This window comes from Alosa sapidissima, chromosome 7, assembly GCF_018492685.1.
Source record: "Alosa sapidissima isolate fAloSap1 chromosome 7, fAloSap1.pri, whole genome shotgun sequence".
NCBI lineage: Eukaryota > Metazoa > Chordata > Actinopteri > Clupeiformes > Clupeidae > Alosa > Alosa sapidissima.
Window position 1 is genome coordinate 22,192,678 of NC_055963.1, and position 15,467 is coordinate 22,208,144.

Below are 15,467 nucleotides of genomic sequence, written 5' to 3' on the forward strand. Positions count from 1 at the left end.
TTTCCCATTTAGAGAGGTGTTCTGCTTAGCACACAGGTCCTAACAGGGCACAGAGTGTTCTAAAATCAGCTGCCAATATTCCACAGTGTTCCGTTCCTAGAACTCCACTCCTGTGACAGACAGCTGTGATGAGACACAGTGATCAAACCCTGATAGGAGAACCGAAGAAGTGCAGTCGGCAGCATTTTGAGGACCTCTGATTTACATTCAAAAAAGTACCAACATCTTACTGTGCATCTTTGTGTGTCTGTGGGTGTGTATGTGTGCGTGCATGTATTAGATATATGTATATGAATCTGTGTCTGTATGTATATATACAACACTTTGTGTGTATGTGCACATGTGTGTATATGTAAGACCAGAGCCCGTCTACGGAGAGCCTTGCCACTCCGTATTAAGTCCCATTGTACCGAATTTTGGATGCAGTTCCAACAGAGTTCCACTGGGGGCGATCGCCATGAGTGCAGAATGAATGGGAGTCAATGAAGCTAGACGGCTAAATTTGTCTCTTTCACCTGATTGTCGTTGACAAATCTCAGATTTGATTGTAGTTTGTATAACTTCAACATGGGTTATAGGTCAAAAGTTGAATGAACGAGTACTTACGTCCTTTCTTACAGGTTGGGTCGTTGTTGCACATAACACGCTAGCATTGTGCTAATGAATGACGTAATTGACCCATTTGAAAGGCTTTTTAGAACAATTAAGTGACTTTAAAAAATATAATACTCAACCAAGTGTATTTTCTTTGCCTCCCCTTTCAAATACAATACTCAAATTACTTGAAAAAAAATTATATCCCGAGAAAAGCGGATTTTGAGGGGTACAGCCCATAGACCTCCATGCATTCTGCACTTGTGGACGAGTGCCCTCATGTGGAACCACAGAAGGAACTGCAACCAGTTCAGAAACTGGAAGTTTTCCGAGAGTGGCAGTTCTCCCCTTATTAGACATTCTCTGGTAAGACTGTGTGTTTGTATGTGTGTTTATATTCATGGCACTGTCTTATTGTTTGTCTGTCTAGAGGCTCATATACTGGATCAGACGTTGTTCTGTTCCAGCGGCTGTCCTGGTTCTGGACCATTCTGAGGTGGTGTCGGGTCAGGCTCCGTCAGGGCGGGCAGTGTCTCGGGCGGAGGCAGTGACGAGGGCGGCGCCACAGACACCTCGTGGTTCTTCAGCCTGTCGCTGGGGTGACTCTCTATAGGCGGCGCCTGCTTGCAACAGAAGTACTGCTTCCAGATCTTGAGGAAGGCGGTGCGGAACTTCTTGATGCGGAAGGCATAGACGATGGGGTTGACGGCCGAGTTGCCGTGCGTCAGCAGGATGGCGATGTAGATGAGGTACATGGGCTTGTGGCACCCCGGGCAGAAGAGAGTGATGCAGTTCATGATGTGCAGTGGCAGCCAGCTGACGGCAAACAGGAAGAGCACGAGTGCCAGCGACTTGGCCAGCTTCAGCTCCTTGTCGTAGTACTTGTTGGGGTCGGTGTGGCTGGTGGTCACCTTCTTGTTGAGCTGCTTGTGGATCATGTAGAAGATCTCAGTGTAGATGGCCAGCATCAGCACCAGGGGTGGCAGCACCCAGCCGAAGAAGTTGAAGTAGACCATGTAGTCCATGCTGATGACGTTCTCGAACTGGCAGGTGATGACCAGATCGTCGCTCAGGGAGCCGTTGCTGCGCCGACGCAGGTTTTGCAGGTTGTTCCAGCCCAGCATAGGCGTGAGGCCCACCAGGAAGGCCACAGTCCAGCACACCACCACCGCCACGCCAGCACGACGCTGCGTCACCACCCGCTTGTAGCTGAAATGACAGGAAACACACATGCACACACACAAACCGTTAGCTTTCTTAAGCATGTTTTCAAATAACACACATACAGTTTACATTCTCAAGTATGTTTTCACAGGACACACACACAAACCATTAGCATTTTCATTGTCATTTTGAACTTCCTCTTTGAACTTGCTACAATGTCTATAATATCTATTCCATTCCATTATTGCATTATTCCATTGCATTTGTATGGAGGGCAAAAAGGGAAGGGTGAATGAATGTGTTTCTTGATAATTATTTAATTTTTATTCTATGGTCTTTAAACTTTAAACTGTCCATGTTGTTATGCATATGATATGTATATCTGATCTGATCATCTGTTGCATGTGGCTATTATCCTGGTCCAACATGGTGAATCGGAAGGTCTATAATGAAACTTAACTGTGCTTTACCTACCGCAATATTCACCGAATTTACCAGTAGTGGCAGGAATTATTCTATTGAATTCAGCTTAATTTATAGAGAAAATGCTCATCCTTATGTGCTACAATACAGCCTTCAGCACAAGGATACTTGAGTTTAATTTAATGTTTGTGTGTGTGTGTGTGTGTCTGTGTGTGTGTGTGTGTGGTGGGGGGATCTCTGGGGTGTTGATTCAGCAAGCATCCAATATGAATCTCCCTTTTGTCACGTATTCCCAGCACAGCTGATCCATTGCAACATTTTGCACCATTGCTCACTCTCATTGCGCATCCCAGGGGGGAGTAAATGGGAGTGTTTGGAGTGCATACATACAGCCGAGTGACTGCTGGACCCCTGCACACACAGGAGAGCAGGGCAGCAGAGCCCCTGCAAGCCACTTCAGCACCCTGGCCAGGGGCCGGGCCAAACCTTGCTTTCTTGCCAACAGAAATACAGCACTTCTGGTTCACAACTTAAGCTCCTAAACTGCATTTCACTATGGAACTATTGTAAAGTAATTTATCTGTATGTGCTAATGTATGCATGCTTAAAGTGATTTGTTTTGTAAGAACAGGCTACCTTTGACCTTTTTATTATGACAAACTGACCTTTAAATGGGAACAGTGACAACTAAATGTCACTGATCTACAGTAATAAACCCTGGTCCAAATAAAACCACTCTGCCTTTTCCTCACCACTCAATACAAGTTTTGTATGTCCTGGACTGTTCACCAAACAGCATCTATTCTAAGTCCATTTCTCACCACCACAAATTGATTTAAATACAATTTCTTGGTTCCACAAAAACTGCCTTGGGCTGAGCAATATTGAATCTCAATTTTCTAGAAATACACTTTAAGGGTGGAGAGTTAACACTGTAGCTACGCTTTGTCTAGCTACAGAGTGCTATTCTGGGAGTGCTTTGATTCCTTGCGCTGTTTATCGGCTAGACTTGTAATTGTTGTAGGGATGACAAGTAAATTGCCTGCCACAGCATACAAACAAAAGCCCTAATATCACCACTGATGCAGCTGCCTAGATAACTTATGTGATCAGATGGGTGTATCCTCCCTTTTTCACAGGCAAACATACTGTACGGCCAGTGCCTCCCTCACAACCACGTTCACGATAAGACCTGGCTTGTGCTACTTTATTTTTCAACCTTCATGTTTCCACCATTCGGCCATTAAACACTAATGACAGATGATGTCAGTGGGCAGTTAGTCTCTCTGAGATATGGGAAACCAAACCTTCATAGTGACCAACTGACTAACACCACCAACAGTTGGAACCTTTCTATTTTAAATAACTAGTGCCGGTGAGGCTCAAAATGTGACACACTCCGTCCTGCATTATCACATCACAGTGACTAACAGAGAAAAGCTAAACATCCCAGCTACTTTTGTCAATACAATGATGGCTAACCACAATATGAAGACAATGTGTCTTCAAGTCTATGTATCTACTGTAGATTTAATTCTAGCAGCTTTGTATTTGCATTAAAAACAAACTTGCTGATTACAGTAAAATGGGCTTTGATCATCTGTGTTACTGGACAATATTGTTTTTCAAAAGATAGATGCTGTCTTTCCTTCATGTGTCTTTCAGGTCGTAAGTAATGGAGGTATCTGTAGAGGGATGCTTTTCAGTTGTTCTGTTTCCCAGTCAATTAGATGTCATATTCACATAGGTAGCTGCTTGCCAGCGTCAACTGCTCCCTCCCCCTCTCTCTCTCTCTCTCTCTCTGACACAACAGAATTGATTTTTCACAGAGCCCGACCAACCCATCCACCCACACACACAGTTTCATTGTCTGCCCATTATTAGCCCCATGTTGAAAAATCTACACCTGTTCCCATGACACAGAGGCTCTTAACCTCTTAACAATGATAGCCCTCTTTGTCTTCCCATACCCTTGCTCAAATGAACCAGCTCTTTCTTAACGAAGCTCAGTCAATATGTCTCTATGCTTGTCTTGCACATCGTGAGTGTTCCGCCTGGCTGCATTATTGAGTGCAGTGGTGTCACTCAAACATGTCTGTCTTTGTCAAGCCTGTGTTTTGCAATTAAGGTTGTGGCAACTTCCATGGCTGAGAGAGCACTCCTCCAATGAAACATTCTGTTGTGGTAATTACAAATTAATGGACTTGCAACTCCTTTCACTCTTCGCGTAGTCCTTAGTCAAACACTGCACCGTCCAGCCGCTATTCAGAAAACCGCTTCAGATTGTTTGTAGCACAAAGGCTTTTCGTCAATTAAAAATGAATGACTCTTTCATGCCTGAGTGGGCTGGGCCAGGTTGCTGTTTTTTGTACCTTACATTGGGTCATGGGGTTACAGATTGCAGCAGATCCCAAGCCGCGTTGCATCACAGGTGAGCAGTCAGGTGTTGTACATGGTTTCACGAAGGGTCTTTTTCAATGCACTGGAGGCAACACAGCTATCAACTCTGGTTGGAGCACTAATGTGAAAGACAGTAGGCATGCATGGCATAAGACTCATGCTCTATATATGGCCAGCATCACTTTCCCATGTGGCTTCTAATATGCATTTCCCTTGTTCATGCACATACACAAAAACGCACGAGCGCACGCACTCACACACACACACACACACACACATTCATAAACGGAAATAGAGGTTGGTTTAACTAGCCATTCATTGGCTCTGTCCTTCAATACATAGGACTTCATTTCCTGTCCCATTGACACTATTGACTTCTTCTGTAATGCATGGTGCCCAGGATGTAGTGGTGATGTATTGAATGCACAACCCTGACAGTAGCTGGGTTTTCTCTACTGCATACAAAAGAGCTCATTCTGATTTTGGTCACTGTGTGTGTGTGTGTGTGTGTGTGTGTGTGTGTGTGTGTGTGTGCGCGTGAATATCTGGCTTTGTTGTGGTGTCCTTGAGAATTAATTCACTGTAAGAGCACAGTCTAGTTTATGGGGGGAACATAACTGTTCTTCCCAGTGAGACGCCAGCTCCACTTACACACCCAGGCACACTGGCTCACCGCTGTAATAGTCACTCTCACCCCTGGTTACACATGAGTACCAATTTCCTGTGTTAAGCCCTAATTGTGTGCATGCTGGGGCATTTGACCCCATCTACTCACTGCTGGGCACTGGGGGGAGGGAAGGGCATGATCTCATGACTGAATAGCAACACCTGGGGATTCTCACACGTGTATCTAGCTCAGATGTAAATTGTGGCGGGATTAAATTTCAGTGAGACAAAACGGCAAGCATTCTTGCGTATGTTAAGTATCTCTGAACCAGATCAGGTTCTGACTGATTCAACTTTGTTCTAAGTTCAATGAACAAGCACTTTGTTGTCTTCACTTAAATGAACAAGTAGCCCTAACAAAACACGTCACATGCTCGTTACTGCCACCTCTGGCCAGACCTGTTTACATCACTTTGCCCTGTTGGAAGAAAAGCACATGGAGGAATCGTCTCAACTTTCATCCGACTTAATCCGTTAATATTCAGTGTTTTTGGTGAGTAAACTTTAGTACACAACCACTCAATGAATTGAATGAGTAGAACTATTTCCATATAATTGGATGAAACACTTGCATTTCGTAGATGTTTTCGCTTAACCACATATCTCGCTAGTTATACCAGTAAAAGCTAGCATAATGCTGTAATGTACCAAGCCACTTGAAGAAAACAAGTCTTGTCTCTATTCCTTATGGTTATTTCCCCTTGTGTATTTTACAAAAATAGCTAAGGAGATGTTTTTCGTTTGTTTGTTTAAGCCAAGTTGGTTGGTGGTTATCTATTTGCATACATTCACTTAGATGGGTAAGAACTAGCCTGCTAACTAACGGAAGCTTCTCTTCTCCATCAGCATGTTCTTCCTTCACAAGGACTAATGACAATTTAACCTTAATTCAGATTAGTAAGGGTGATATGTTTGTTTTCACAGTTTGAGCCAAAAGTTTACTTTAAAAACAGCACTGAGAGTGTGTGGCAAGAAATGAGTCAATAACTGAAGGATTTTACACTGCTGGTTACTTGATGCTATCAAAGATCCTTTAGTAGCCTACATCCTATATCAACCATCTCCGATGCTATTTAGCACAGTGGACATAAATGTAGATTTTTATTATGAACCCATTAAGCATATCTTTATTAAGCATGACTTCATTCTCACTATGTTTAGTATAGGTGAAGCATTTCTACAGTGTTAATAGAAAGTCCTCATTCAAATCTGAATAATATTGTGTATCATAATGTAGGCCATGTAGTATCAATGTTTAACAGATATCTCAATAATGCTTTTACAAACACATTTTTGTGCATTGAAATCTCAGATGCTTGTAATTTATCTCTGTTACAGAAGAGTGTTAATGAAGTGGACCTGTGAACTGAGCCCATTTTCAACGTGGAATCAGAGGGTCATCAGAAGAAATACTCTGAAGCACGGACAGCACAGCCACTTTTGCCCCTTGCTCTGCTTGTTTTATCACCTTCAGAAGGCAAGTTGACCTGAACGGACATTTCTGTACACACAATTTTCTTTTTTTTATTTTATAGTGTCACAAGGTATGAACAGAATTGCCTGTAGAATGAACACAAAAATATTGATTTAATGTCTTTTATCTTTTCTTTTTTGTTGTCATATTCTGCATTCTGCATTCACTGCATCCTCACGGAATTCAACTGTCTGATGTCTGCTGATCTCTTGAAAACCTTCCTCAGTGAACTTGATGAATATCTGCCCATGTTTCTTGTCCTTTTCAGAAAAAGGGACCCTGCCATCACAAGCTCCAAGACATTCTTAGATGGCTTGATGCTCATGTAAGTATTGAACATATGACTCCTGCTTTCTATTAATGAGCTCAGAGTTTTTTCTATTTTGTTTTTGTTTAACATTGTGTTTGCGTTTGTGTGTTTCCTTTTGCATTTCAGAATTCCAACAGAATAAGCGAACAACAGTCCTGCTTGGCATGCCCCACTTTCTTCGTCAAGATACTTCCAGCATTCTAAAGACCTGTGAGGTAGGTTTAGCAAATGACTTCAAATGTGATTTGGAAGCACTGGTTGAAATACAAGGACATGCTCTACAGATGGAAACTCATCATTTTATAAAGCATGTAACATTGTATTTGAACTAAGCAGATTATTTTAACTGTTCTAAACTGTAATAGAATAAAAGCATGTCCCTGGTAATGAGTTAAATATTCACCTTTCTGGTGATTTGTTTTTCAGCCAACTGGTCCATTTGAAGATGTCTTAAAAGAAACCAGTGTGGGGATCCTGATCGTGTATGAGGACTGCAGCAAATGCGTGGTTCTACAAAATCAATGGCATATGTCTTGTTTTGGAGGAACAGTTTATCGTCATGGACATTTCCAATATTCCAAAGGCCTTTGAACTCTTTGGACTGATGGGTCTCAATATGGACAACCCGAAGCATCTAAAATTCACGTTTGAAGTACTACAAAAGCTGTTCTTGAACATTGGAGGGAGCTCCTCTTCACATGAACATTGCAGCGGCTTTCTCCAAAACAGGCTGCTTGGTAAAGAGTAGTACAACAACCTTCCGTAGAACTTGGACTTGGTCCTCATTTTTGATTTGTTTTTATGTCTGTTTTCAGATTATTTTTTCTAATGTAGCATAATGGGTTTCCCCCCCAAATTTGATGTGCTGTACATACCACCTGTGTATTTTTAGTTCGATTTTGTTTTTTTCTTCGATATTATGATGTGCATCCTCTCTTTGAAAAAAATAAGTATAAAAGTTTTTAAAAGTTAATAAAAACTAACAAGGAAAATACATGTCTGAACAAATTTATTTCAACTAATGATCCTATTTTGAAACAACATATAAATTAATCAAGTTAACTTACATGGCTTTTTTGACACAACAAGAGTCTATGTAAAATTTGCAGTTGACTTAACTAAGAAAGATAAGTTAAATCAAATTTAATTTTATGTCAAGTTAACTCAAAAACGTAAGGCAGCGGGGGTAACAAACCTTTTTAAGTTAAAAGGGCATATTATTTTTTACAGTGAGCCTATTGGACCTGCTTTCTCCACCCTTAATCAACTAGAGGATGAGCAAGGGTGGCACTGGCATTAATTATGCCCAGTGGGCAGCAATAGAGGAAAACAAACTAACACAAAAATAATGTACTGAAAATAATATTAGCTGCTGTATAATTACAGTGTGTTTTAAAGTGGAAACTTGGTAATTGATACCCTGGAAATCCAGAGTTCTTCCGAGAGCACAATGGAATTGTCTCTGCGAGACACTCTGGCAAAGAGCAATGATGCAAGTTACTTTTTCCCCTTGCATTCCGGGGAACCAGCTAAACTGATGGACAGTACACATTGGTCGTAATGTTATCTGATTGCATCCGAAATCATTCAGAGTAAACATGGTCTAGTGTTATCCAATTGCGTGCAGTGAGATTTTTAAATGCATGCTTGTTGCCGCCCCTCCAGTTGGGCCATTACATTGCTCTTTGCCAGACCCTTAATCTTTCTAGATTATCGGGGTCTGGATTTTCCAGGCTAGGTAATTGATGGTAATTAAAGGAAATAGCCATTTCAACTCTATGTATCAATTTAAAGCCAAAATAGCCATTTTCAAATACCAGGAAACTGTTAGGAGGAAATGTGGTCAAATTAACATTGCTTTGGTCATTATCATGTCAGTATGAGGACTCCGTTTCATGCCTGAGATAATAATCATCTTCAGTCATCATCAGTCTTTTTAAAAAGATTGTGTGAGAAGTGTGAGTTCTTGATAGCTAACTTAATATCTCTGCAAAATACTTCCTTAATTAAAGGATAGTGGGTAAAAAAATAACAACAACAACCATGTAATCCCCTGGTCCAGATGCAGGTCACTGGCACATCTGTGCTTTGGCATCTGCGCCCTGCGAAACACACTTCACGCCCGATAGAGCAGCTACAATCAGCGCAAACCAATCCAAGTCAATAAACAACATATTGCAAGCTATTACAGCACGAGTTGTTCCATAATGCTTTGCTTTGCCGTCACTGCCGTACTGTTTGTAAAATGTGTGCTGTTTTGGCTTTGTACTAAAGCTCGGCATACACCGATGAATACAACCTACGCATAGAAATAGTGCTGCGGGATAAAGTTCTCGTTACCTGGTTGGTATCTTGACTCTTAAATAGCGGTCAATCGCTATTGCCAGGAGGGCGAGGATGGAACTTTGCGTCAGGACCAGTACCGTGCATGCCACCATAAGACAGCTGTAGAAGTGAGTTTGGAGTCCGATGCTGATGGTTATGGCCAGCGGTATGACCAGAGCCCCCACCGCAATGTCAGCCAGGGCCAGCGAAACGATGAAACAGAACGTGGTGTCTCTTAACGACTTGTTAATTTTTACAGCCCATACCACCATCACGTTTCCGATGACAGAGGACACAGCAATTATCACCTCCATCCCGATGTACAGGGCTTGGGAGGAGGGGAGAGCTCCCGGCATGTCTGCGGTCGATGTAAATCAAACTCAAAAGAAAAACGACAAAGCAGTTTTAGCACAATGGGCAATACAAAATAATCCACCGAAGTATCAATAAATTGACAAGCATTATAATACCGCCGAAATTTAATTCAAGTCCGGTTCATTCAGGAAGTTTCACATGCTGGTAAAAAAACAAGACCTGCAACAATATTGTTGGCCGTCTTTTCTTTGTTAGCTTCGTGTGAGACAATGTAGCACCTATCTATCCACCTGCGCTCGAAGCATTTGCTCAGTCATGTCTATTCCTACACATTAGAAAATGGCATCTTCCTTTGTTGTTACTCCCTTAGTAATGTCTTGGCAAAACTCTGATCTCTGAGCCATGGAAAAGCTTGACAAAAGTGGTCATTAATGCGCGAAATGTAGTGTCCGATGTACGATGGTTCCAATACTACGGGCTGCAGTTCCGTTCCTGTTACGCGGCTGTCTTCAGAGTGAAAGCAATGCGGTGACCCAAAATAGCTCTCGGAACAGCGGGGCGCTTTGTTTTCACCCAGTCCTCAGTCTCCAACAAAACCAGTGTGTATAACGCTATGTTCTTGGTTTACTCTCATCCAAGTCCATGGCGGTGTACTGTAGTGATTGAAGAAAGATTCCCGTGCAACCACCAAATCCAATGAGAGGGAGTTGGTCCTCGCGTGTAAAACAACGCCTAGAGCGAGGGAAATACCGCTCTGACTGTCCCAAAAACGGCAGAAGTGAATGACTTGAGGAGTCCACACTGGCGTTCTGAATTACCATACGCATTTTAAAAGCGTTTAGTCATTGCGACCATTTGCAATATGTACTCCTGTGTTAAGTCACACCAGTTACTCATTGTGCATTAACTCGTTTCACATTAGGAGGAGTTCTTGGACGCATGACGTGAGTGATAAGTTGTAGAACGTCGACCGTAGTTTACACTGTGGGCCAAATATACAGTATTCATTCTGGCATATGGTTATGAGGAAATAAAAAAAACATTGTAATGCATAGGTGGCTATATAACTATGCTACTTAAACTAATGAAGTAATCCACCATGGAACTAAAATATTATTATGACCGCCGTTAGTCAGATTTTTTTTTTTTTTTTTTTTTTTTTTTTTTTTTTTTTTCGCATGCCCAAATTTCCGTCAATGATTCCCGGGACACTGAAAGACCGGGGTACACGGAACTTGGTGGACATGTAACCCCACATGGATAGCATGGAACCATCGTTTTTCGTTTTGATCTGTAGCCCCCCCGCTGAATTGGACCCCCGAAAGGAGGGTAGGGCAGACACAGTTTTCTGTGAATATCTCGAAAACCGTGGGGTTTAGGAGGACCATTTTTTTTGTATGTTGATCTCAAGGGGCCATGTCAACTCATTCCATAACCACTCATTTCATGTATAGCGCCACCTAGTTAAACACAAAAAAGTAAAAATGAGGTGGTGTAATTGAAGGTATCTGTGACCTAACATAGTCAAAACTGCACAAAATTGGAAGTGTAGGATCATTATGACACCCTCTGTATGCACGCCAAGTTTTGTGGAATTCCGTTCATGGGGGGCCACACAATAAATTAATTTATGTTACTATACACCAACTGGCCTGTAGGTGGCCGGAGACAGTTTTCTGTGAATATCTCGAGAACCGTAGGGCCTAGGAGGTCCACCTTTTTTTGTATGTTGGTCTTAAGGGGGCATGTCAACCCATCCCATTACCACTTATTTCATGTATAGCGCCACCTAGTTAAAAATTAAAAAGCAAAAAATTAGGTGTTTTCATCACAATATCTCAAAACTGCACGAAATTAAAAGTGTAGGATCATTATGACACCCTCCGAATGCATGCCAAGTTTTGTGTACTTTCGGTCAATGGGGGCCCTACAATAAAATAACTTATGTGTACATTTAGTGACGTACACCAACAAGGATTCCCGGGACACTGAAAGACCGGGGTACACAAAACTTGGTGGGCATGTACCCCCACATGGATAGCATGGAACCGTCATTTTTCGTTTTGATCTGCAGCCCCCCCGCTGGACTGGACCCCCCGAAAGGAGGGTAGGGCAGACACAGTTCTCTATGTTGGTCTCAAGGGCCCACATCAACCTGGCTCATAATCACTCATTTGTGATTTGCACCCCCCCCCGGTAAAAAATGAAAATGCAATATTATTCTGCTTTAAAGATGTTCAGAACTGCACCAAATTTTATGTGTATGATTGACCTGGCATTCTCTGGGGGTCTGGGGGTATGCCAAGTTTCGTAGAATTTCATCCATGGGGGGGTCTAAAAAAATTAGGTTATGTGTACATTTAGTGACTGTACACTCATTGGCCTGTAAATGGCGGTGCACACATATAAACATGCACACACACAGGCACCCACATACTATCGGTATTAGAACGGCCGATACATAATTACAAATTCAGTAGGATCAAAAGAAAGCCAAAATAAATATTCATCATCATCATCATGGCTGCATTTTCAGTATTGGCGATAAGTAGTCGTTTGTCCACTAGATGGCGCATCGTTGCAGTGAGACGTAATTTTGTTGGAAGTTAAAAGTGGGTTGGGGAAAAACAATGGACACTTCCTACAAGGACTGTAATTTACCGCAGCGAACATCTAATAAGGACAGGACGATGTTCACATGAAGTGTAATTCCCATTTCTTCTTGAAGCCGAAATAAATCTGAGGATGTTTATCGGACATGCTTGGTTTTTACTGCAGGTACGTTAATCTTGTAATATCAATAAGGACCTAGGTAATGTTACCGTTAGTGTTGGTTGAGTGATGGAGACCCATTTGATTGATTGCATTTGTAGAAAACTATAAATGCGGTTACACCAAGCAAATTGATAGCAGCACTGTTTGTATCTTTCGACTGTCATTTATTGCACGTGCTACAAAATAATTCTGTGCAATGGAAGATTTACCAACGTTCCACCGGTCTGATACAGTTTTGCCTATACATGCGTGAGACTGAGACGCCTGTTTATTTTGTTTTAAGTGCGTGCAGGGTGTGAGAGGGGAATCGATGTGCTTTGATTCCAGCTTGGTAGTTGTAGTCTGTGAAATTAAAAAGCACGTGTGTGTGAAGTATCCAAACAATGACACCTTCATTTCATTATGGCTGCTTTTAGCAACACACCTTAAGCTACTGTGTAGTGGGTCCCATTTAGAAGTGGCTACTTCATTCGCGCTTTCCTTGACTCATGGAGCTGCGTGAATGTTATTACAACTTTTCGCCACGATATGGCAGTTTAAGTCCGCTTGATACTGTAAGTCGTAAGCCATTGGTTTCCAAAGGAGATTTTATTTGTGTCGCCAGCATAGCCTATTGACAATTTATGTTGTAAATAGGCCTACCTTATAATCCTACCTGTAGCTTAGGGAAGCTAACAGCTTTCTATTAGGATCTAGTTTGTTAGTTACAGTTTTGTCATAACTCCCTAATGCATTTTTGCATTTAGAATAGCCAGAGCGTGTATATCTCAATCTGAAAATTAAACAATATCGGGTGCCTATGGACTAGGCTGGGTGAACCCAGCCTGATCTGCCCGCTATTTATTTTTTGATTTCTTAAAAGATTGAGCTTGGTCTGATGAAAGCCAGACTAGCCATGGACCTCAGTTACACAATGCAAGGGAACATGAATCAGCCTATATTTGCACGAACAATAACGGACAAAAGCTATTCAACTTTGGCCCGTTAAAATGTGTATGAACAGTCTAGCGACGCATTTCATCAAGGCCCATTTGGACATGTCAGTTATTTGCACCACTGGTTAGATGTAAAACAGCATTTCGTTTCAGACTACTGTTACTTAATTTGTGCATTAACAATAACGTTTCAGACTACTGTTACTTAATTTGTGCATTGACAATAAAGTATTACATGAACTAAAGATGACTAAAATCTTATGTAGAAGAAGAAACATTCACAAAAAATCCATCCATCCAAAAATGACCTTTGTTTTTGATAGCTGTTGAAAACGGCATGGAACTGACAGAGATGTTTTTGTTTATAAATACATAATAAATAAATAAATAAATAAATAAATAACATTATGCTGATACGTTTTGCTTTTCCCAAATACAATGTAGCCTACAGGTGTAAGTGACCTTTCATCAATCCAGTTGCAATGGATGAACTGTGATGAACTGCCCTACTTGTGATTGTTTAGAGATTTTAAAGGTTTTATAACAATCTAACAAGCTACATCTTCTTTGGCTATTCTACAATCTATTCACCTTTTCAGCACCAGTAGGCTACTTTCTGTGCAGCCGCACACACACACTCAGGCATGCCAAACAAGCATACACAAAAGTTTCAAGAGTGGGGGATGGAGTAAAATATGGAGACAAATTGAAGTGTGATTTATTTTCGCGAAATGGATATACAGGACTGAGCAGCGGTCATATTTTGTACCGCTATGCGGTACATCTAGTTCATAAACAGACCATCTTCATTATAGTAATACGTTAGTAAAATCTGTCAGCTTTGAACTTTCATGATTAAAAGAAAATTAAACCACAATCACATTTTTCCTCTCCATGCAAATGATACAGGTGCTCATCAAAGGTGGGGGCAGGAGAGGTAGCCTAAACCAAGTGTCTGTGCAACAAAACCACAAACCATACTACCCCAGTCTTTGGGGATTTTATGAATGAACCTTATTATGCAGTGTATTTGGACAAAAGCGTCTGCTAAATTCCATAATATTGTAACCATAACCTTAACCTTAAGCATATAAGAAATATGACTGCCATGTTTGATGCATAATTTGCATATACACTCACATATAGATTTATATTATTACTTGTGACTAACTCAACCCAACCCAACCCAACCCAACCCAACCCAAATAAGTATAAGTATATACTGTATACTTTTTTGATCCCGTGAGGGAATTTTGGTCTCTGCATTTATCCCAATCTGTGAATTAGTGAAACACACTCAGCACACAGTGAACACACAGTGAGGTGAAGCACACACTAATCCCTGCACAGTGAGCTGCCTGCAACAACAGCAGCGCTCGGGGAGCAGTGAGGGGTTAGGTGCCTTCAGCCGTGCCTACTGGTCGGGGTTCGAACCGGCAACCCTCCGGTTACAAGTCCGAAGCGCTAACCAGTAGGCCACGGCTGCCCCATAAAATAATGAACAGTTAATCCAAAGTACCCTACATACTGGAACTGCACACATAAGAAAAAGGGCCTCATACTTTCAGTTATGTATAAAGTACATAGACACTCTGGGGTTTGATTTGATCCCTTCAGTGTGTTGTGACCTCAGGGGGTTAGACATCCTCACTGATCCTGTGGGCCCCAGACAGAGCACACTGCAGCCTGGTGGATGCAACAGAGAAATGCAGAGAGAGAGAGAGAGAGGGAGAGGAGGGAGGGGAGAGAGAGAGAGGGTGTGTGTGTGTGTCTGTGTCTGTGTGGGGGGTGGGGGGGTGGTAAGCCAGAGCTCAGCCAGACCCAGACACTGTGCCAGAGGTGCAAACAAAGGCAAACCTTTTCAAACAGTTTTTCCTTTGCTTTGAGTTCACTGCAAGTGAATGCACCTAAATGGTCTGAGGCAGTTCATGGATTGCGGATTTCAAGGATATTGTTTAGGATTTCAAGGATATTGTTTAAATCAAACTATTTGGATGTACATGTATACAAAAATGGAAATGACACAAAAAAATGAAATTTAGATTTTAACACGCCTCAGTAGCTGTTACGTTGGAGGTGGAGTGGG

At 41.8% G+C, this 15,467-nt stretch overlaps 1 protein-coding gene and 2 long non-coding RNA genes across 3 annotated transcripts; 2 read left to right on the forward strand and 1 right to left on the reverse strand.

Moving 5' to 3' along the window:
• Window positions 1-947: 947 nt before the first annotated feature.
• adora1b (adenosine A1 receptor b) lies at window positions 948-10,552 on the reverse strand. The gene is made up of 2 exons (XM_042097943.1): window positions 9,372-10,552; window positions 948-1,803 (listed from the first exon to the last, which is right to left on the reverse strand). The coding sequence occupies exons 1-2, from the start codon at window positions 9,710-9,712 to the stop codon at window positions 1,041-1,043; spliced, it is 1,104 nt and encodes a 367-aa protein (XP_041953877.1). The 5' UTR covers window positions 9,713-10,552; the 3' UTR covers window positions 948-1,040.
• On the forward strand, window positions 5,429-6,724 carry LOC121713384. Its single transcript, XR_006032807.1, has 2 exons — window positions 5,429-5,740; window positions 6,586-6,724. It is a non-coding gene; the product is annotated as an uncharacterized LOC121713384 (long non-coding RNA).
• LOC121713383 lies at window positions 6,986-8,054 on the forward strand. Its single transcript, XR_006032806.1, has 3 exons — window positions 6,986-7,046; window positions 7,158-7,246; window positions 7,458-8,054. It is a non-coding gene; the product is annotated as an uncharacterized LOC121713383 (long non-coding RNA).
• Window positions 10,553-15,467: the final 4,915 nt, after the last annotated feature.

Bases quoted from the DNA above. Each gene is read 5' to 3' on its own strand.
- adora1b (XM_042097943.1), bottom strand. From the start codon at position 9,712: ATGCCGGGAGCTCTCCCCTCCTCCCAAGCCCTGTACATCGGGATGGAG. The intron at 1,804-9,371 runs GTAACGAGAACT...CTGTCATTTCAG, and splicing joins AGAGTCAAGATACCAACCAG to CTACAAGCGGGTGGTGACGC.